The 24,479-nt window shown below is 43.1% G+C and overlaps 1 protein-coding gene across 1 annotated transcript in view; it reads right to left on the bottom strand.

Annotated features, from left to right (window-relative positions):
- Positions 1–1,958: 1,958 nt before the first annotated feature.
- The window catches only part of AMMECR1L (AMMECR1 like), a 28,889-nt gene continuing 6,368 nt past the window's right edge, over positions 1,959–24,479 (bottom strand). Inside the window, exons 2-7 of the mRNA XM_018563482.1 lie at positions 20,116–20,445; positions 14,714–14,824; positions 12,036–12,150; positions 7,434–7,524; positions 5,932–6,028; positions 1,959–2,502 (exon numbers count right to left, since the gene is read on the bottom strand). Coding sequence (XP_018418984.1) covers positions 2,391–2,502; positions 5,932–6,028; positions 7,434–7,524; positions 12,036–12,150; positions 14,714–14,824; positions 20,116–20,432 — 843 coding nt within the window. The 5' untranslated portion in view covers positions 20,433–20,445 and the 3' untranslated portion in view covers positions 1,959–2,390. The remainder of the gene's footprint in view (positions 2,503–5,931; positions 6,029–7,433; positions 7,525–12,035; positions 12,151–14,713; positions 14,825–20,115; positions 20,446–24,479) is intronic.

Here is a 24,479-nt window from a genome sequence, read left to right as displayed (position 1 = left end):
GCTGCAGTGCCGTCCGTCCGTTTTTTTACTACGGGCGGACGGCAAGAGGTTAAAGGATTGGTAAGCTACAAAAAAAAACAAAAAACATTTTTGCTGTTGGGTTTAGACACACTTTGACCATTTTACCCAAGATCAACCAAAAAGATTAGCGCTTTCGGATTCCAGCGGTCATTCTTCAGTGCAGGTTTGAAGCTGAATAGGGGCTAGAGCACAATGAGACACATTAATAAATAAGGCTCAGTATGACAATACGAGTTATCTTGTGAGTTTGAGAAGGGATGCAAGCAACAGCTGTCAATGTAAATGAGCCGAGGTGTTGCAAATCAAGACAGGACCATATTCCATTGCCTGATTTAATCAGTTCAATTTATTCTGAGCAGCATGAAAGGAAAAAAACAATCTTCCGTGATTCCTCAGAGGATAGGAGGGGGATATGCTTTGGGGGGAACTTATCAGATTTACTGCTGGAGAGGCCAGTAAATTGCTGTCTCATTGCTTGCTCCTCCGGTTGACTCTGACATTTCATGTGCAAAATCCATCCTCTCTCCCTGTCTCTGCTGCACAAGTGCACACTCTTCCCCTGAGCTGCCTCTCCAGTTTACCAGCAGGCTTAACAACGGTCATAAAATATGTCATTATCGACAGTCTTCATGGAATACAAATGGAACAGTAATGTAGAAATGTAACATTTTTAAAGAGACAAAAGTAACTTTAAACTTGAATTAAACTATAACTTTACTCTGCTGACTAATTTGTTATATTGAAGCTCGGCAGTGAAACCATCAATTGATCAACTTTGTGAATAACAAACATTGCCTAACACGTATGTACCGGCTCTTGAAAAATCCATCGTGCCTGGTGAGCAATTAAAATTTTGTTCATTGCCATTAAGAATGATAGCTGCATTCCCAGAATAGGAGGAATTCACAGGGGCCCGTAGGCAAAACTGTTTTGCTTCCCATAGGCAAAACAGACACAGCAGTGTCCACAAATCCACATTACAGTTTGCAAAATTTGAACATTTCCCATTGGATATAATAAATACATCAAGAACCTGTACATCCATGAGAGGAAGGAATGCGGTTCAAAATAAGTTGATCATTTCACTTGCCTGGCCGTAGAGCAGGGGTAGGTAAATTCAGGCCCTCCAGCTGTGGAGAAACTACAAATCCCGTCATGCATCTACCTCTCGGAGTCATCTCTGTTAGATTCTTGCATAATAGCATTTGTAATTGCACCACAACCGGAGGGCTGGAGTTTGACTACCTTTGCTGTAGAGTATAACATTTGTCACAAGTGTAGAGCTCGGCTTTAAAATAGATAGTAGTTTCCATGGGTAATGTTCCAAATCTGTTATCCTTATATATTCATACTGAGATCACACAGGCACTGCCATCCATGGCGCCCAATCACATCAGAGCTGTCAGGTTTGGAGGATAGCATCGAAATAAATCTTATACTTTTATTGTTTAATATGGGCCTGAGCGCTTGTGTGCGCTGCACGGTATTGCAGAACTCCGATAAATGTGAAATTGTAGTTTGTTATACCTCCATTATAGAAAGATTAAAAAGTGCAAAATAGTAATGCTAAGGGTAAAATACATATTTGGATTTATGTAACAATTAAAACCACACGGAAACTCGCGTGACAGTTAAAAGGATTTTTGTACACTGGCTTGTCACATTGCAGGACTCCTCTCAGACCATATCCAGCGCAGCACCAGACCTGGGTTGGCATAGTTGTTCCAGATACGAGCACCAAACTAAGTTAATGTTACCCAATCAAGGGAAGTGGAAAGCTGACCATACACTGATAGTTTTTGCTAACAGCGTGGATGGGGGAAATCCCCCAGCGGGTCTATCCTAAAAATCAGAATACCTGAACAGAGCCTGTTGCAGACTATCTGCAGTCACTGCTTGGCCCAGATTTCTAGGACCAACTTCTTCAATGCCTGAAATTTGACCAATATATGGCCAGCTTAATATGGAAGGGATCAGATTTCATAAGTTAAGGATGTTTAAGGTTAAAAAAAAAGACATTTATATAGATACGTATTTATATAATAAAAAATTAAGGAGTTAAGAATGTAAAAACCTAAAAGTGCTTTTTTTGTGGGGGAAGTGACCCCTTACACTGGAGGGGTTGGTGGAGACTGTAATATCCCACGTAGCTCTCCCTCCTTAGTCCCTGGAGAGTGCTGGGGTGAGGTAAGGCTGCATGTGTCTGCGAGTCTCTGGGGACGGCTCCCCCCTCTGGTGAAGCTCATAAAATGGTGCAGTAGTACAGGTAACTGGACCAGGAGGAGGGCGCTGAGGAGGAGTCAGATGTCAGGAGGTCACAGGCATTGCCGGCGAGCGGGGGACAGGGCTGCGGTGGGGGCAGCGCTGTGTCAGGAGTAATGCGTATAATGAGGAGGTGCATGCACAGTGCCATTTTGCTGTGCTGGTTGGCGGGAGGCCACGTATTCCGTGTAACTGATTGTCACCTTCTCACTTCGGTACCTGTACCAAAAACACAGTGATGCATGAAATGTTAAAATACATAGAAATGTAAGGTGGTATACAACTAAATAAAACCATTGGCATGCTTTCAGTCAATACTGGCCACATACTCATGGATTGGCCATCATGATGGATAATAGATCTATGCATACATCCCATCAAAACGTTTATTAAAATTGAACTCCAGACAAAAAAAATCTGTACTCTTCATTATATACCTCATTTATGTTATGTCTTACTCAATTTTTCAATCGACTTTTGTCAAAGTTGCCGGGCCGAAATTCTTATCTTAAACGTGACTTCAGTTCAGCTGCAGTCTCTAGTCATGTATTTTGACAGCAGTACACTCTCCACTGTTAGAATACAATAGCCGGGCAGGGTTGGGGATTCTAGCAGTGTATGGCCATCTTAAGTCCCCTTTCCTCTCTCTCAGCCCATGAAGGCATAATGAAAGAACAGCAGAACATTGATAAGGTCATTTCTGTGCCCTCCTCTCCTGTAGGCATGGTCACTGTAGGCTGACTGAACAGTGTAAAGTAATAGAGTCCTAACTCACTCTCCCAGTCTACAGTCTGCTATAGAGAGGATTACAGGCAGTGGATATCAAGAACGATTCAGATACCTATGCTGGGTCTTCCTTTCTACTCCATTCTATAGATTTTTAAAAGGCATTAAAACTTCAAGTTTGAACTGGATGAGTCTACTATGTTTTCTTTCAGTGCACGGAATGGAGCCCCAATCTAAATAATCAGCCCCCACCAGCAGATGAGAGTCCCAGGCCTAGCCACTTCCTCATATGGCATGTGACACTCGGTCCTTCCTCCTGTGTGATTTAAAGATACACAATATCACCAAAAGTATTGGGGCGCCTGCCTTTACACGCACATGTACTTTAATAGCATCCCAGTCTTAGTCCGTAGGGTTCAATATTGAGTTGGCCCACCCTTTGCCGCTATAACAGCTTCCACTCTTTTGGGAAGGTTGTCTACAAGGTTTAGGAGTGTGTCTATGGGAATGTTTCACCATTCTTCCAGAAGCGCATTTGTGAGGTCAGGTACTGATGTTGGACGAGAAGGCCTGGCTCGCAGTCTCTGCTCTAATTCATCCCAAAGGTGTTGTATCGGGTTGAGGTCAGGACTCTGTGCAGGCCAGTCAAGTTCCTCCACCCCAAACTCGCTCATCCATGTCTTTATGGACCTTGCTTTGTGCACTGGTGCGCAGTCATGATGGAAGGGGCCATCCCCAAACTGTTTGCACAAAGTTGGGAGCATGAAATTATCCAAAATGTCTTGGTATGCTGATGCCTTAAGAATTCCCTTCACTGGAACTAAGGGGCCAAGCCCAACCCCTGAAAAACAACCCCACACCATAATCCCCCCTCCACCAAATTTTACACAATGCAGTCAGGCAAGTACCATTCTCCTGGCAACCGCCAGACCCAGACACGTCCATCGATTTCCAGACAGAGAAGCGTGATTCGTCACTCCAGAGAACACATCTCCAATTCTCTAGAGTCCAGTGGCAGCGTGCTTTACACCACTGCATCCGACGCTTTGCATTGCACTTGGTGATGTAAGGCTTGGATGCAGCTGCTCGGCCATGGAAACCCATTACCACCCACTTTCTACGCATGTTGTTGTGCCAATCTAAAGGCCCCATGAAGTTTGGAGGTCTGTAGCTATTGACTCTGCAGACAGTTGGCGACTTCTGCGCACTGTGCACATCAGCATGCGCTGACCCCGCTCTGTCATTTTTTTACGTGGCCTACAGCTTCGTGGCTGAGTTGCTGTTGTTCCCAGTTGCTTCCACTTTGTTATAATACCACTAACAGGTGACCGTGGAATATTTAGTAGCAAGGAAATTTCACGGAACACCTGAATCCAATGATTTGGAGAGGTGTCCCAATACTTTTGGCAATGTAGTGTAGGTCGCTGCTGGAGGACTCCAGGAAGAAATGTAGAAGGAAAGCACCTTCACCCCCTCTAAGATCCAACTCATTCTGGAGCTTTGTACAGCAACGTTGACAAGTCCCCAAGACCCATTTTGTTCCCTCTGTACATCTCACACTCTGGAAAGGTGTTATTTTACATCATTGCACACAACCCCCAAACACAAACACATTGCTCCCTGAAAAGTGTTCACATCCCCAAACAATGTGCACATCCCTGTCTTCTACTTCTTTGCCTTAGCATCTGTGGCACTTCCCCTCACGCTATCTGTAGCAGCTTCTCTCACAGCCTGATCACATCTTTGTCTCTAGCATCCTTTACAAATGTCACTTTGCCTAGCATGAGTAACAACAATGTAGTGAGCTTAGCAAATTAATTAAAATCTAATTGGAATGCTACACCTTTTTTTCTACACAAACTAAAGCTGGCCAGACTGCTAACAGATGTTCTCATCTATGCTAAAACAGAGCAAATGAACAAGTATCCCCCTACCAGGCAATTGTATTCTGACAGCCGGCACCCCCAGCTATCAGTATACCAGAACAGTGACTTGACCAGCACTAATTGGCTGCAGTCACTGTTGAGTTGCCAATTTTCGGTCCAGCTCTGTCAAGAAACATCCAATTCTTTTAAAGAATAACTCTGCTACCCCCACACTGCAAGGGTTAAATGTTCATCTGTGTCTAGGTTTAAAAGTGAAAAAAAAGATCATACTCACCAGAAGCTCCAAGCCAACTTCTTCTTAGACTGGTCCTTCCAATGTCTCTCCCCTTTCTCTGCAGTGGTCTAAGGTCCCTCAGATCATCACATGAGGACACCAAGGTACAGTCTAATGGTGCATTGTAGGAGAAGACAGGCTGGAGGGAGCACTGTGACAGCTGGCTGGCTTGGAGCTTCAGGCGAGTATATCTGTTATTTTTATCTCTAGACACAAATGAGCACTTAACCCTTGCAGTGCGGGGGTAACCCTACTGCAATGGTTAATAAAAAGCTTTGGTGTAACTACAGTGTATGGCCAGCTTTACATTTTGCCATGGTCTGCCGAAGTTAACACCATTGCTAAAATCAACCAAAGTTGAATGCTGGGACTTGTAGAGCACAGGACAAGACTTCCTGTGTCCTCGTTCCTCCAGAGGAGCCCAGATGATCAGTTAGTGATTATGTAAGCAGTCACCATTTTGGTTCATTTTTGCAACAGAGTTAAGTTAGGCAGATCATGACCTGATCTCAGGGGTCTATTTACACAAGATTCATACAACTTTCACCCAGGATATACACATTAGAAAAGTGTGAATCTTCAGTGAAAGTTTTGTGACCAAATACAGTAATATTTAACCTGCACTTAGGCAGCAAAATCATATTTATAGATTTAAAAAAGTGCTGACACATAATACATGGGGAAATAACACTAGACATCCTGAATACGTGGTAATGAGAATTGATTATTTATTACAATCAGAGTTAGGGTGAAGGAACTTACCTTGTGAGTTTGATGCTTTTCCTAAACTCATTAGTAATAGGAGCTTTAAAGCCGCCCTTCCTGAGCAGAGAGTCTATTGTCTGGATCTGATCCCAGTCTGGAGAAACACGCATACATATTAAGATATGCAGACACTTCATATAATGAAAGCAATCACTAAGCCACTTATCTACATATGTTTCTACCAATTCCAGACGTGGGCAAGCTCTCTCCCTCTTATCTTCATCTAGCACAAGTAAATACCAACCATGGGAAAACTGCAGATGCCCATAGGTTAAGAAACCATCAAGTCCCAGCATACTTTGCAAAACGAGTCTTATTAATACTTGTATGTGCACACTGCAAATAGATTCATAATTAGCTGGCTGTTACACTTCAACATCTGGTGGCAACTATAGAGAAGTCCCAAATAGGTGCCATAGGTAAAGCAAGGTAGGTTATTAGAAACATTGAAACAGTATTAAACTGCATATGTAGAGTCTGCCATCACATGCCACTCTGGCAAAAAATGCCAAAGCCTAACACATGTATAGACAAATGGACAATAAATGGAATTGTTGCCCACAGTGACTGGTCAGATTCCTTGTATGTCTGCCAGTGCACTCTGACTGGTTGTTATAAGCAAAAGCTCTACAAGGATTCAATTTTTCTTTCTTCTTATTTGGTCTTACTGTGGGGGCCTGGTTCACAAACACTACACAATAGATCACTTGTCCAAGCAGGCTTTTTTTCATGAATTTCATACACAAGGATGGCCACAGTTACACTTAAAATGTTTTATTCTTTCATTCTTATAAATAGGGCCGACAGAGAGTGTGTGCCATATAACAAAGCCAATACCCTTGTAGAACGCCTGTGTGAAAATCCCCTGCCACTGAAACTCTGTCCACCAAAAAGAGAGCCTAACCCTTCTCTATGAAGAGCAGGAAGTCGCACACTAATGACGTCAGATCCGTTTTTTGTGAACAAGCCCACATTGGGTGAAATGTTAGAGAGGGGCAGTCCTAGGTGAAGCTGCAGTGTACTATGCCCTAGTAGTTCAATAAAGCTGGATGTGATCCGATGTCAGTGTGTGACTTTATGCTTTCCTACAGAACCAATACCCTTAACCCATATAAACTCATGGGTTTATTCATTAAAAAACAAAAGCATGACAACATTAATTATAGGGTAATAATCCATAACAAAGCAAAGAGATAATTCCCTGACCTGCTGATGAAATGGTGATACATGGTTTATTACAGCAGGTAAATTCAGTGACCGTCCATATTCTAGGCTGTCCCTATGATTGCAGTACAATACAGTGTAATGGTACTGAACAGCTTATTCAGAGAAAGTGGGCATAGAAGCCGTACATCAACACACACTAACACACACTGGAAATGCATGTGAAAACATGCAAACACTCAAATTACAAGTGTGCATTACTGCATCTTGTCTCTGCATGGTCAGGAACCAGGACTAAATCTGTGTAAAACATGGTGACACTGAAACAAACACACCTTGTTCCTTGGCTACTTCTGGCAGGTAGGTGGCTGTGCGTTTTACTCCTTTCTCATTTAGGAACTCAATCCGGATCCCATGGACTCCAACCTGAATGGAAAAATTAACAGAACTAAAAACATTTGGATACTTGGGATTGAAAACAATATCAGTATTGTCACAATATAAAAAGAAACTTTGCTACACACAAAGAGAATATGTACTGTGTATATTCATGAACCATCAGATCACAGAAAACAGTTTTCTCACTTGTAATGCACTACCACTGCTCAGAGGACATAATTATCATCTTACTTATTTCTGCATATCTAATGGGAAGGAACAATGGTGAAATGAGCCAAACTCTACAACCTGCTGAATTGGCCTCCTGTGTAACTCCAGTATCCACAGGATGTGCAACTTTTTCGGGTGTTGTTCTCGAACCTGGTCACAGCATTCTTTTCTAAAAAGGGAACATCTGCCTCATTTGGGGCCTGTAAGCACATAAATGGTACATGGTATCCACCAAATCCATCATTGCTTCCCTTCTAGAAGGGGACATTTTGGCTTCTCTTGTGCATACCTACAGGTCCACATCTTTCGAGCGCTCTGCTTTTTAAATCTTGCCTCTGTACCCCGAGTGTTCAGCAGGGTGCTAGTCCCAGTGTTAGTCCTATTGTGTTCTCCTGACAGCCCCATTATGTGACACTTAGGCAACTGCCTCTTAAGAGAACAGTTGCTGTGGGCTCTCTTGGACGTCTTTTGCTTTGTCCAGATTGTCCACGTGTCACAACAATTTGGATGAAATCTTAATTGGTGTTGGAATTGTCTCGTATTCTAGTACTTTGGGCAAGTTGCCTGCCTCTCAGCTGTTGCATAAAGCTGGCCATACACCTAAAGATTATCTGCAGATTTTCTATGGTCAGATGGAAAAAGTGCAACAGATTCCTCCATCTACGCTAAACTGTGTGGATGGAGGAATCTCCTGCACTTTTTCCATCTCACCATAGGCTGATAGAAAAAAAAAAAATCTATAGAAAATCTATAGGTGAATGGCTACATTTAGAGTCGTAGGTCAGTGGGTAACCCTCAAGGCAGCCCCTCTAGTCCAACTTCACCCCAGACTATCTTAACAGTAGACTCTGTTGTAAGGGTACCTGAGCAGATTGTTTTCTCTGCTCCTGAGGACCAAGTAGTTCTGGGTCCAGTGGATCAGTCTTCCAGTTCTGAAGTTGAGGAACGTCCTTCCTTCCCTCCTTTTTTGAAGCTCCCATCAGATGCCAGCCTGTTGGGCTGGGGAGGAGGACATGGGCACCAGGGCGATGCAGGGGTCCGATTGTTGGAGAAATCCCGTCTTTCGGTCTACATCCTGGAGTTTCAAGAGACGGTTGTTACTACATCGTTAGAATGACCCCTTGGAAGGTCACCTGATCTGAATCTAGTTGGACAATGCCACAGTGCTGGCATGCTAAATTATCAGGGAGGAACCGATCTTGCTGCGAAAAGAAAGGTATATTGTATCCTCGTCTCAGCAGAACTTCATGTTCATCATGGTTATCTCAGGTAGGGACAGCTAGTGAACAGGCTTTGCCAACAGGTTACATCTGAACCAAAGGGGGTCCATACAACCGAGTGCATTCCAGGGTCTGTGTTGCAGGTAAGGGATGCTGGGATGAGGATTCTCCGATATTCTGGTTCAACTGCAGTGGATGCTCTGGAGACTCTGTGGGATCTATACATCTACATCCAAGCCTTTTGTCCTCGAACACTTCTTGAGTCTGCAGGACAGATGAGGAAGATGGGCTTTCTGGTGATCCTGATTGTTACGAAATGACCCTTGCAAATGTACTTCACTGACATGCTGAGGCTCCTGACTGTGGCTCTGTGAGCTTTAACAGATAGTTGGATTTGATGAGCCAGGATCATCTCTAAATCTGATTCTTATGATGCTTGAGGATGGGAAGGCTATTCTAGCAAGGTCTATTATGGTGCTTCGCTCCAGAGATCTCTTCCCTTTCTTGTAGGTAGGTTGGACAAAAGCTTGGCTCTTAACACTATAATTTCTGGGATTCTTCCTTATTTTTATGTTAACCTCTCATCACTGCGGCAGCAATCAAAAACACTTATGAAAAAATTATAAAATGGAAGATAATGCATATAAGTAGTGGAACATGTAGGTAAATAGCACTAAAAGAATAGGAGAAGAATCGAGGTGTCTATCCAAGGGGAGACTGGATCAGATTCCAGAGGGTTTCCAACAAAAGAGCACCAACAGGTGTGTAAGAAATGCCACAAAGGAAATCCAGGGCTATAATTAACGGGAACAAGAAGTACTGTTATTGTTAGAAAATCCAAAATAAAGCAGATCCAGCTAAGAGAAGAGGAAGAGTTAGGAAAAGGAGAATGGTAGAAAAGCAAGACATTTAAGAATAGCCCAAAAAGGAGTAAAGGGGAAGGAAGCAGAAATGGAAGGAGAGAAAAGACTGTTCACACAGCCAATGCCGCAATATGAAATTACAAGCCCTGGTTGCAAACCAGGTCACCGAAAGCAAAGGATTCACGAAATGCCAAACAGGAGGCCCAAGTCATCCAGTAGCGGTCCCACCTATCATGCTCAAAGGCAAGTAACAGCTCATCTCCACCACCCACTCAGCTAACGTAGGTGACACAGGAGAGCACCAGTGTCGGGAAACAATCACCCGAGCAGGCGTAAGGAAATGACTAAGGACATCTCGCTTTGCTGATTTCAAAGATCCAGGTAGCATGCATAGGAGAGCGACCTTGGGATCAACCAAGGCAGGAGAGCCTGTCACTCTGGAGTAGATATCAAACAGTACTTGCCAAAATCATCGAACTAGGGGGCAGTGCCACCATATATGGGTCATAGTTTCGGGAGAATCATGACACCGCTAACAGGTATCTTGAACAGATGGGTAAACTCTGTGAAGAACATCTGGAGAATGACACCATCACGTAAAACATTTGGAAATTCCATTCATGTGACTTGCTAGCTATGGACAGTTTGTGGGAAAGGATAAAAGAGGTCTCCCACTCTTCTGGTGAGCTAGTGATGTCCAAATCGTTTCCCATCATGTCTGTGGCCGTAGACCACGAGGAAGGCAGAGTGGGATGGCCAGAAGCAAAAGGAGCCAGGAAGGTATGCGCCAGGCGCCAATGAGAAGACCTTGACCAAGGGCCAAACCTAGATTTGCGGACAGCTGCAGGAAATGACAAATTATCGAACAGAGAGGTCATAGGGCCCAGATAACCAGAGAAGGGAATTTTAGTTATAAGCCGATACCAAAGATGATGGGTCTGAAAGGTAAGAGGGGGGAGAAGGGAACAAAATGCTTTGTATTAGAAAGCAAAGTCCAAGGCAAGGCCCGTAGGTCAATGTTAGAGAGAAATGTTTCCAGAGCTTAGAGTCAGCATGGTGGAATCAAGAATACGTAAAAGGACAGAGGCCGAATGGTACATCGTTATATCAGGCCCCCCTCAGGTCTTAGGAAGGGAAAAGGACCTTGTATTTCATTTTTGGATGCTTAGATCCTCAAATTCATTGGAGGTATTGCTTCTCTTAATTTCACTCCAAGAGTTTTTCTTTTTTTTATGCCCTCACTTCTGTAAGTTGATTACCAGACCTGGCTGCCTTTTCATACAAGGGACCTCATTTAATTTTGGGTCTGTAATGAGATCAGGCGAGTTGAGGCATCTGACTCTTCTGGCCAAGGGTAGTATACGATTTTTTTCCTCAACCAGGACATTGCTCCTCATTCCCTATGTCCAGCACCAGTTCTTCAAGAGCAGTTTCTCCTGCTTCTTTGACTGTGGTTTAGGCTGCGAGTCTCTTTCAGCAACTGATTTGCCCTTTTGTTATCCCAGATGGATCCTGTGTTGATTTGGTTTCTTGTTCCACCATTCTCAGTGGTTCTAGCAAACCAGCTTTCAAGCTTACGGTCAAAAGATTGTTTTTCTCCTTATCTTTTCAATGAATACTTTACTGGTTATTTCAGCGTTTTTGCATCTTTTTGGCATCAAGCATTGTTATCCCTATGCTAGGCTGCCACGTGGTTTCTGTTTCCACATTTTTTCCAGCTATTGGAGCTTGTGACTTCATCTGATGCCAGATTCAGGCATAAAAGTCCTACAGGTGTCTCCTGAGCTGCATCCAGTGCTCAGTAGTTTTTCTTTTGTTCATGCTGGGCCTGTTTGCAATTGTTTGTTGTGCTGTCCACCTGTCAGTTGGACTGCTTTAGGACATCTCAAAAGTGAATTAATTTCTGCGTTCCTCAATGGACATAAAAAGAAAAAAAAAAAAGGATTTTTGTACTCACTGTAAAATCCTTTTCCTAGAGTCTATTGAGGGACAAAGGTCCCAACAATCTGTGTTTTTTTAATCATTATCTTGATACTGCTTTACCACAAAACTAGAACTTGTTGTTCAAACAAACACAGGATACCTAGAGTATAGCACAGCTATAAATCATCAGCTTAAAATGGTTATAAAACTTAAAAAAAAAAAATTAAAAGAAATTGGAATTTCCATTATTAAAACCATAATAGTTTCTCCTTAAAATTACCAGGCAGGCTTGCAGTGCAGAATATTACATGGCCTTGCTTACCTCCCAATCCAGAAAATCGCCTACATCCTCAAAGTTGGTGAGCAGAGACACGGAGCAGGACAGTTTGGGAAGTTCCTCACAGGTTAGTGGAGGAAAGCGGCTGTCCTTAAGGGCACTGCAGAATGAAAAAATAAAAGAAACCATTTTCATATTTGCAGTATGCCCAATAAGGGTACATTGACAAAATGTATTTATGTATTTCACTATGTCATGCATTTAAAGATTTCGGCTTCCCCGTTGCTGTCGAAAACACTACATTAATTCACAGGTATTGGAACGAACATTGTGAAATCAACTTCGTTCATAAAGAATTCTAATCGTGTATATCTTACTTAACTCTTTCAGGGCAAGGTAACAGGCACAATAGATAGCCAGTTCTATCCGGTTGCTCATACTTCCCTTTCATTTATTTTCCCTCTACACTGTTAGCCTGCAGGAGCCCCGTGAATCACTTGGTTCTTCTAAGTATGGGGAGCAGCTGACTCTCTCCTCCCACACCGCAGCATTTGATTCTTCAACCTTTTTGCTGCCACCAACAGCATCTCACAATTAAAAACATAGAAATAATCCCCCACAAAACAAACACACGTGAGCTACACAAATTGAGGTAATGCAAGTTATGTGTGTTAATGCACTGCGGAGTACACACACTAAGGACCTACTCACACCAGCTGACACATATTATGAAAATGCACAGTGTTGTAAACTCTATGCATGTTGCTCCACATTGTAATGTGCTGTGTTGCAATTAAATGTATGCATGGATCACTGTAATGCAACATACACCAGCAAAGCTCTGTAGATCGGATGTTACCACAATGCATAGTTGTCAGGACAACTTCCAGATTTTTAACGCAGGTTGCTTATTTACAGTTAAGTGTATCTTCGATATTCTACCATTTTGGAAAATGGACCAATCTAAAATGTACAAATATATGTTATTCATTAACTCAATAGTTTCATCTTTTAGATTTTAGAGATCCCTACTTTTGTGAGTGTAACATTGTATTAAATACATCATACTGTTTTTTCAAGTTTTCTAGGCCTAATAATGATTTTAATGTATCATTTGGATAAACATTTGCACAACGATCATGAGACCTGTGCTTTCCGAAAATGTAAGGTCGGGGAGGGCATTTTACAAACTCTGAAAGCTGTAAGTACAAAATGATAAAAAATAAAGTGAACAATTGCAAAATTGGTTCGGCAAATAGACAGGATTGAGTGCTGTCAAGTGACTGAGGGTCCCGAGCCATACCAGCTTAGAGCTTACAGTGGTCCCCCTAACAGTGTGGCAGGGCATGAACGAAAGGTAAATGAAGGGGATGGACAAAGAACAGATATTACAAGTAATTAGAAATCAATGAAAATGAAACAAGTAACAGACACACTGCCCTTCACAAGCAAGAAGAATGATATTTTATTTCTATTTTCCCCTAACTGAAATCTGAAAGGTTGCTTTCCCCCAGTTTTTGGAAAATCCAGTTCCAATAGTTTAACCTCCTGCAGTGTGTAACAATGAAGTCCATTTCCGCCCTTGCGGGGATCTTTTAATAACAAAAAGAAATGTCAGCAATGTACACTGAGTGAACATGAAGCAGGCATACTGTATGTAGTTGCTGTATATGAACACAGAAACTAATATTTTTGTTAGCTGTCCTCTTCATCTCCTCATGGCTGCTTTGGAAATGACTGCCTCAGTGCTCTGCAGACAGTCTGTGTAAATTACAGGCTGCTGTGCACAGCGGGAACTAAAATTTAGAGCACAAAAAAAACAACTAAATGTTTCACAATGCTATGCTTACCTCGTGCACAAGCTTCTCAGTGGAAACTGATCTCTCTCTCTCTCTCTCTGTGTACTCTCTCCCCCCATTAATTATTATACATAGTGGCAACACCCCCTGGACAGTGCAGAGTGAGCTGGAGAGGCAGAGATGGTGTGCAGTAATCTTGCTACGGGTCTCACAGGGAGGCAAGGTCACTAAAAAGCCCATAGAAAAATATATAAAATCCAGCAAAGTGAGTCATGAAAACGTACATACATATACATCATCACTGCACCTCTACATTACCACAATATATGCTAATTACTTACAAAGGTAGAATGGGCTTTAAACTAGCCACATAGTTGCCCATTTTTGTGAAGCAGATGGTAGAAAACAGCCATAAGGGTTAGTTCACACCATAAGCAGTGCGTTCCGGTCCAATTCTGTCTGGAACGCACCTCATCGCATTGCGGCCGGCTCACTTTTTTGCCGGGCTGGAGAAGGCATAGCGGGCCATTGAAGTGAATAGCACTGTAGCCACGCCCTCCGGCCGCAATGCGATCACCTGCACGGGATTGCAAGGCACATTGTGCCTGCAGTGCGATCAAAATAGTGCTTGCAGCATTTTGATCGCACCGGACCACACTGCAGGCACAATGTGCCTTGCGATCCCGTGCGGGCGATCGCATTTCGGCCGGAGGCCGTGGCTACGGTGCCATTCACATCAATGGCCTGCCACGCCCCCTCCGGCCCGGCAAAAAAATGAGCCGGCCGCAATGCGATGCATTCAGGCCAGAATCGGACCGGAACGCACTGCTTATTGCGTGAACTAACCCTCAACGAAAACTCTAATAAACTACCACTTTCTCTAAAGGTCAATTAGCTAAATGAAATCTGTTGTGAGGTTGGTACCTGGTTAAGGTGTATTCCCTGAGACCTGAGTGTAGATTCATGGCCGAAAAAGTCCCGATACAGCCACGAAGACGCTTGTCACGTCCAGCCTTCCACGTAACAAACAATGGACTGGAAATAAGAGAGGTGAACAAAAGAACACTAGAAATTATCCAAAAAACTAAATATATGCTATTGAGAGCTTAAATAACAAACAGGACAATTTCCCATACCTGCATTTCTATGTAAATAAAAGTTTGAATGTACTCACTGGTATAATTGTCATATACACTAAAGTGGCTGGAAAAACAGTAACCATGTTGGCTTCTCTGATCTAGATAATCACATCAGAACGGTGACTCCACACGAGGCCCTGGATTAAAGCATCCAGATGCACAGACATCGATGCATTGTGCAGCTGTCCAAGGATGATGGGTGGGTGCTCTGTTCTGCAGCAATTACACTTCAGCTCATCCTAAATGTGTTATGCTGCATCTTGAGTATCCTAGAACTGGAAATGCAGTTAAATTTGAGCCGTGGGTGGCCCAGTCAGCATCACCTGGCTCAGCAAACGTCAACTGAAAGATTTAATGAGCCAGGTGGAAAATTGTTGGCTGAAAAGCGACTGCAATGTAATCGGATGCAGACACTGCTCAGAAATGTAGACCTTTGCAGGTGCCAGCTTTCGGAAATAGATTTCTCCATCCATGCCGTTTAGTGTTGTATGAAGCAAGCTATTAGATTTCTCTCTTTCAGGCCACAGGGTGAAAGAGAGAAGTCTATGCATGTATGGCTAGCCTTGCAGTCAGGTGCGCATGTTACTTCACTCATTGCAATGCTTTACGTAATTTAGCCTGGACCGTCGGCACACTGCATGTTCAGATATTAGCCACACTGGTAGAAGATTGTGTTGAATAAGTCAACCAGTTCAAAGGCTCGACGCACAATGTGTTCAACCAGTGTATAACTATCCTAACTTTCCTATGCACCTCAGCTCCATCTAGCATTTGTAATGCAGTGCGAATGGTGTTCGCCTAGTTATATGCCGGGTGAACCAGTTATAAACCGAGCCCACAGAGTTGCACTGTAAAGTTGGCCATAGGCATAAAACTTCCTCTCGGTTAGTCCAATGAGCTGAACGAGAAAAATAAATCACTAGATTCCTCCATCAACCCTAAACAGCGTCAATGGACGATTCTCCACTGCTAGCTATTGTATTCCGATAGCGGCACCCTGATTGGCTGCAGTCACCGGTCAGCTGATTTCCCCCCCTCCCCCCCCCTTTGTTGTAATTCAAAGTTTGTTGGGTTGGGTGGTGTCAGAAGGGCCACCCACAGCTCAAATTTCAGCCAATTCATCATAATCGATCAAGACTGGAGATGTGTATGGCCAGTTTATGAAAGCAGCAGAAGCAGCGATGCAACCATTGTGCAACACTGAAAAACACAAAGCAGTCTGCATATGTAAAAACATGCCCCCATATAAAAATATATGTATTTATAAATTAGGTGTAGAGACAAGGGCTTTAAAATACAGATTGATAAGCTTGATTACAATAAGAAACTGAAAAGACTATACATTTACTCTAACGGAAACGTGCCACAAATGCAGACATTGTGATATCAAAACTGTTAAAAATGCAAATGTTGCTTGCCTACAATATGGGAGCTTTGTGCACAAAGTATGTATACAGACCTCCCAAGAAATCTTATGTCCTGCTTTTGTGATTGGCTCACTGCTTTACCCATACATCCCCTGCAACAGAAGTTTAATCTTTAGTGGGATACTTTCTGGGATGCATAAACTGTAGCTTTTCTTACTACACCGAGATTCCTTGTGTATTTATAATGTACACAGCCCCTCCCATTCAGAAAGGAGTTTGAAAAAACTTGGGGCAAGTTCCTCCAAATATAAAAACGTGCTGAAGTCCTTGCAGTGTATATTACCGGGAGGGATTGCTTTTTCTTGTGCAAAACAATCAAAAGCTAAACTACAGGCAAATATTTAATTTAAAGAAAACAGTAATTAATGCAGCTATGCATTATTAAAAGTGACACCTGGTGATGAGTGAGTGCACTACTACTCCCATATTGTCCAGTCAGCAGACTGTGGGTGGGTCCTGGACCAAGCTGCAAAGCATCAATGCTGTGGAGCACAAGCGACCTACCTGTGCTGTCTGGCGATGGAGACTGGATAACAATGATGGCTAAACAGGCTTACAAAGCTTTTGGCAGGTAAGAGACGATATACAGTGTATGTATGTATGTGTATATAATATATATATATAGCTGCTTGTCTGGGGTGTAGCTTTAGGCCCATTCTCAGTGCACGTGACAAATGGAGTTGCAGCATGGATAAGTCACATCTGCTTTAAGAACATTTTGTTGGCCACAGCGTATACATATAGGCAGGTGAAGGCAATGTCTTTGTAGCTTGCACCATCCGTTTTATTATTTTGTCACCTTGCCTGATTGTACCCTTACCAGACACTGGGAACATCAGCAATGGGTCAGATACGGTGGCCAAAAGGTTACAGAGTGTCCACAGACATAACCACTTCCCAATACAACAGTAATTGGCTGGATAAGGTGGAAAACATTGTACATCTGTGTGCACCTCAAGATGGCTGCCATAAAAAAAATATAAACATTGAATATCCTTTTTTACTATGAAAAATGTACCATATAAAAAGGAAGTTAATGAAGCAATGAATTCGCAAACAAAAAGCAGACACATGTAAATATTGATTGTCAGAGCTCAGAATTCTGGGTTTGGTCTAAAGTTATTTTTGAAGGGGTTTTCCATTTTCAAGAAGAGACTAGTAAAACCCCCGACATGAGGTTTTTGAGTTGGATCTGCACAGTGCAGGTGAAAGGTGCGCAGAGGACTTTTACTTTTCTTCCTGAAAGTGACCAACCCCTTTTATTTCCACATTTACTCTTGAGGCGTGTCGTTTGTGTATTTTTACCATTTCGGCCTTTGAAAGCCAGTTCTATATTATCTGCAAGAATAAAATGAAGCAACTGGACTGTATTTTTCTGGAAGACCTTTTGCTGGTCATCCGACTAACCTTCTCAATTCCGGAAAAGTACAAGTCCAGTTGCTTTGATGTATTTTTACAGACATACCATGGATTCCTGGATGAATGAGAACCTTCACAGACCAGTTCTGAATGGTTTATACTGTCAGGACATAACAATATACAGACATGGACAAATTTGTTGATACACTTCCATGGAAAAATAATTTTCTCAAAAATATCTTGTAACTGAAAAAGGTAATTGGCGTCCATCATTGTTTATTCCATATTTAATAAAAATCAGACTTGGCTTTTGATTCAGAATATTTTAAATAATAAAACAAATGAGAATGGCATGGACAAAAACAATGGGACCCTTAGACTAATATTTTGTTACACAACCTTTTAGAGGCAATCCCTGCAAACAATGATTTCTGTAGCTTTCAATGAGACTTCTTCACCTGCCAACAGATAGTTTTGGTCCACTCTTCTTGAACAAACGGTTCCGAATGTCTCAGGTCTGAAGGGCGCCTTCTCCAGACTGCATGTTTTTGCTCTTTCCATTGATGTTCGATAGGATTCAGATCAGGGCTCATCAGGTCACTTCAAAATGGTCCAATGTTTTGTTCTTAGTCATTCTTGGGTTCTTCTAGTGGTATGTCATTATCCAGCTGGATGACCCATGACCTGTGACTTAGACAGAGCTTTCTGGCACTGGACAGTATGTTTGACTCCAGAATTCCTGGTTAGGCTTGAGATTTATTGTGCTCTGCACAGATCCAAGGCACCGTGTCAGATACAGCAAAGCGAAATTGTAGAAATGTCACCAGCACACCAGTCCTGTTAAGATAGCAAAAGCTTCATTTATTGAAGTTTTTTGTCATATGACCAAACACGCGCTTTCGGGACCGCGCAGGGTCCCTTCATCAGGCTTTAGCATTGACGTGGTCCCTGATGAAGCTTTTGCTATCTTAATAGGACTGGTGTGCTGGTGACATTTCTACAATTTTGCTGACATTCGCGGCGCCATCCGCGGTCACTGCGAGCACCCCCCACTACAAGGGACATATCGGTAAGGAGTGCGACAAGGAGAGTACTCAAGATACAACAAAGCGGCCCCAAAACATAACCAAATCTCCTCCGTGTTTCACAGTAGGTATGGTGTTCTTTTCTTTGAATGCTTCATTTTTTTGTGTCTGAATATACAGCTGATGTGACTTGGTAAAAAGCTCCAGTTTTGCCTTATCTGTTCGAAGGATATTCTCCCAGAATCATCGTGGCTTGTTAATATGCATTTTAGCAAATTTCAGTCTGGCTTATTTAGGTTTTTCCTTTAACAATAGAGTCCTCCTGGGTCTTCTTCCTTGACCTTGGAGTTTCGTTTGTATCTCTTTAAATTTTCCTTGGTTCTGTCTGTTTTCCTCTCACAGCCATGTCTAGGGAAGCTGCCTATATTCCTATTGACCCTAAACCTCTTACGCCTTGTTCACACCAAATGCAGAGCAGATCCGGTCAGGTTTCTCCACACGCACGCTAGTGTTTTAGATGCGTTTTTGACACGTTTTTTATGGGTTCTGGGCCGTTTTTGGTAAAAAGGAAAACATTATTTTTTTTTTTAGTTTAACATGGGCTTTCAGTGTTCCAGGCATTTGCATGTGTTTTTGATGCGTTTGCAGATCCAGAGCAGCTAAAATAGGCCCTGCGGCAGTTTTTTTTACCTGCTCTGGACCTGCACGCTGCGATGTGAACTGGAGCTAAAAATACCATAGGAATACATTGGACGCAGTTTTGATCCGGTCTGCACCTGCTCTGCACCGCGCTTGGTGTGAACTAGCCCTTAATATTTGCAACTGTAGTCACAGAAACATGAAGCTGCTTGAAGATGGTCTTATGGCCTTCATCTCTAACATGCTGGTGTATAATTTTCTCTTTCTCTGTCCTTTTTCAGTGTGGTGCACATGGTGATACCAAATAGCTGAGGGACTCGCCATTTAAATAGGCTGACTGGCTGATTACAAGTTGGAAGACGTGTGATATTATGTGAAAGGAGTGTGAAATATCACTATGATCCAATGATTATTTATAATCTTTTCTAGAGGTCCCAAGACATTTGTTCATTCCATTTTAGAATATATTTGGAAATTAAACAAGAATGTATTTATTTTCACACTGTCTGTTTCACTCTATGAAATACCAAGAACATGCAGGTATATATATATATATAAGACAATTGCTTTAAAATGTGATCACATTCCAGGAGGAATGAAGCACAGTTTCAATGAGCTATAAGGGTACCAACATATTTGTTCACATCTGTATACAATTTGACAAATAAATAATGGAAGCAATAACTACACTGTCTGTATTAGGGGTCACTGATGATAGAAGCTATAGATAGACTTACTAGGGGTCATTAGTGAAACGTGGCAGACGTGGCTGTGGGAAGCCATGCAGGTGACAATACAGAACATCAAAGCAGTAGCAGCCCATTTCAGCTGTCACCACCAACTGCTCCCTGCCGCTTGTGGTCCCATTGGGACGGGAGAGTGGGGTGAGGGCACCTGGGCCCACCGTCTTGTCCTCAGGGGGATGGCAGTTATGAGAAGCTGGGAGCTGCTGGGCACTGCCTGCTGGAGAAGGGCACAGTTTGGGTTTCTTCACTCCGCAGCAGCCTGAAGATGGCTTGTTCTCTGCAGTCGATACACAGCGTCTCTTCCCCATGCTGTGACACACCCTGTCCATAACACCAAGAGAACACATCAACATACACACTGGATTCCGACAATACTGGGCCACATGCATAAAAGTGCATGAAAGAGACAGTATTTACCCTCAACAAACAGAAAGCCCCTAGGAAAATGTGGAAATGTGGCTGCTACGGGCATCAAGAACTGGTCATCTATCAATCACTTTTATACGTGAGGCTCACAGTGAACAGTAAAATGAGGCATAGTACACTCCAATCCTTATAAAGAGAATATCATCAATATTTAAGTCAATCTCATTTCTAACTGGATGGCATTACATTTTCTATATCACCCCTCATCATAAACAACTGCCAATTATTTTCATCTGATTTTGCAACTCTGCATTGCTTATCTCCATCGGCCTCTTTGTGTTTACATGCACACCGTGACCAGCTTCTGGATGATAACAGCTGGATATGCCTGCACAGTGTGGGTCAGCATGGCTGTTTATAGTCTCCGCTGCAAGTGAATGCAACAGGGTGATGAATAATTGGGAGGCAGGGGCAGAGCGTGGTCACCACATACGGATTTGGTTTAGGGTAGGCAAACTTGGGCCTTGTAGTTGTGGTGAAGCTACAAATCCTATTAGGCGTTGAAAGACTCCAACGGCCACAGGCATGGCTTCCAGAAACAGATGCATGATGGGATTTGGATTTTCACCACATTTGGCTCATACATGATGGACAGTCATTGGTTGCTTGGACACTACACATAGTTCTCTGCTCCTTGCACTACTTCACTGAAAAATACTGTATGTACATTATTTCCTATATTGATATACAATTACAATATAATGCAGAGTTATCATTTCTCAGAGGAGCTTTCCCCCGTTAGGTCCATAGCACAGACACAGCCATATACGGTAAGGTCAATACAGTCAAAAGCTGTGTGGTTTGGGGTTGAGAAGAAACTGGCATAGAAGGTGCCCGGTTTAGGGGGGGTGGCAACTGAACCCAAAATCCCAGTGGCTACTGGCTTCATTCATGACATGTTTTTACGTAAAACACAGTGCTACCCAAATCACCCACATTGAGGGGGATCAATTATATGGAACTAGCCATTCGTACGGCACTAGTGCCCCTAGATGGCGCTGTGGAGTATTATACTCGTCGGCATCATCTAGGGGCGCTATTGCCGTGTGAACAGCGTCCGCCCTGGAAATAGACTTCTATAAACAAACTTCTATAAAATATATAAAATAGCATTAAATGGTCACAGCTTCAATGGTTTACAGCTTCAATTGTGAATACAATATCATCTGTAACCCTTGGCAGCAAACGCAAGCGACATATGTGAAAAACATAGCAGGAAACACACAGAAGTATATGAAATATGTTGACAAATACATACCCTCAACTATGAAAAACGTGGAAAAAAATGTTGCCCTTCACAACCAAAATAAATTACATAAACTGTATCCAAATTTGACTAAAATGGCCACCGAGATCTTTAAGAGTGCAAATTACAGCTTCCATGGTGATTCCAATAATATCTGTACCCCTCAACAACCATGAGAAGCAATATCTCAGTGCACAAAGTGTTAATACCGTGGCCCTGTGCGCCTCCTCCCTGAGGTAACCCGCCTTTGTTTACTGTGGTTGTCATAGATACAGAGACTGCAGCTGTTGCTATGGGCGGTAACCAATGCAGCAGGGTTTAAGATTCGATCTGGGGATGTGGGTGGGCAGAAGGTTGTCTTGGTGATGATGCAAGCACCGCTCTTGAGAAAGTCTGGTGATGAAACGCATTGGGCGGGGCTTTCTGATGTCATTCTATTCCTATATATGTGATGTCAGGCAGGAGGCAGATGGAGCACATTGTATTAGTGCTGCTTTAGCACGGCCATATGTGAACGTGCGTCATTTCAATTTCAGTTATTTTATTTTGATTTTAAAAAAAAGTTTAAAAACATTTTAAAATGTTCACGTGCGTTTTTGCTGCCATTGCCACGCCTCAGCCCATTCATTTTTTTTGGATGCAGCAAGCCACATTGGCTGCGGCTGGAGCAATGCCCACATGGAGAATGTTTACTCTACACAAGACAAAGACTGGTACCATGGAACATCCCAACTAAAAACGTGAATATAATAAATGGCATCTATCTATAATGCTGGCCGGAATAATATATAAATAATAAATACGGCCGACTCTCTACCACGACAGTCCCCAAATACGGCCAACTCTCTACCACGACAGTCCTCAAATACGGCCGACTCTCTACCACGACAGTCCCCAAATACGGCCAACTCTCTACCACGACAGTCCTCAAATACGGCCGACTCTCTACCACGACAGTCCCCAAATACGGCCGACTCTCTACCAAGACAGTCCCCAAATACGGCCGACTCTCTACCAAGACAGTCCCCAAATACGGCCGACTCTCTACCAAGACAGTCCCCAAATACGGCCGACTCTCTACCAAGACAGTCCCCAAATACGGCCGACTCTCTACCAAGACAGTCCCCAAATACGGCCGACTCTCTACCACGACAGTCCCCAAATACGGCCGACTCTCTACCACGACAGTCCCCAAATACGGCCGACTCTCTACCACGACAGTCCCCAAATACGGCCGACTCTCTACCACGACAGTCCCCAAATACGGCCGACTCTCTACCACGACAGTCCCCAAATACGGCCGACTCTCTACCACGACAGTCCCCAAATACGGCCGACTCTCTACCACGACAGTCCCCAAATACGGCCGACTCCCTACCACGACAGTCCCCAAATACGGCCGACTCCCTACCACGACAGTCCCCAAATACAGCCAACTCCCTACCACGACAGTCCCCAAATACGGCCGACTCTCTACCAAGACAGTCCCCAAATACGTCCGACTCTTTACCAGGACAGTCCCTATATATGGCCGACTCTCTAAAAGGACAGTCCCTAAATATGGCCGACTCTCTACCAGGACAGTCCCTAAATATGGCTGATTCTCTGCCAGGACAGTCTGTACATATGACTGGTTTTCCTCCCACACGCCAAAGACATATGCTGGAAGGTTAGTTGGCTTCTGTCTATATTGTCTCTCGTATGTATGTAGGGACCTTAGATTGTAAGCTCCTTGAGGGCAGGGACTGATGTGTAAATTGTCAGCGCTGTATAAACAATGAGGGGAATTTATCAAAACTGGAGCAGACAAAATCTGGAACAGCTGTGCATGGCAACCAATCAGCATCCACCTTACATTTTCAAACCTTAACTGAACAGAGAAGCTGATTGGTTGCCATAGGAAACTGCTCCAGATTTTTCTGCTCCAGTTTTAGTAAATTCCCCCCAATATGTTTTAGAACAGAATAATGTGCTAAGTGAGGTGCGGCGAATGACCTCTGCTGGGTTCACCCATTTCCAGAGAGCTGCCCTCACTACATGCCAGTAGTTTATCCTTTATAAACAGGGACACTGAACTTGCTCAAAAAGTTTTTAGTCTGAAAGATAAAAATGAATGCAGCCACCACATCTAAGAACGGATACGCTGCAATAGCCTCCTATTTTGTTCTTGGGTTAAAGCTGACCATACACTGTTGGGTTTGAAAAACTCCATTCATGCTGAACAGTGTGGATGGATGAATCTCCCACTGCGGATTTTGTATTCTGACAGCGATGGGTGTGCAGATTTCAGAATACCTCAAGTCATCGTTTGGCCGAGAATTTTCCATCCAGCGCCTTGGATTTTTTTTTTTTTTTATCCAATGTTGTTGGGCTCAAGGCTTCCAACAAATTGTGGCCAGTCCATCGAAAAGCGGACAAAATTCACTCAGTTATTGGTCAGTTTCTTTTATGCTCTATAGCAGGGGTTGGCAACCTCGATACTCCAGCTGTGAAACTACAAATCCCATCATGCCTTTGTGAGTCACCCCTGTGGCTACCAGATTCTTGCAATGCCTTATATAAGATCTGTAGTAGACGGATTGGTCAGTCATTAAAAATCCTTACTCAGAGCAGATGCCCAAATCTGTGGTTATACAGAAACTAATCTCTCTCTCTCTCTCTCTCTCTCTCTCTCTCTCTCTCT

The sequence above is a fragment of the Nanorana parkeri genome, unplaced genomic scaffold (genome assembly GCF_000935625.1).
Source record: "Nanorana parkeri isolate BGI_ZX_2015 unplaced genomic scaffold, ASM93562v1 scaffold667, whole genome shotgun sequence".
Taxonomy (NCBI): domain Eukaryota; kingdom Metazoa; phylum Chordata; class Amphibia; order Anura; family Dicroglossidae; genus Nanorana; species Nanorana parkeri.
This window is presented reverse-complemented; position numbering and strand designations above follow the sequence as displayed.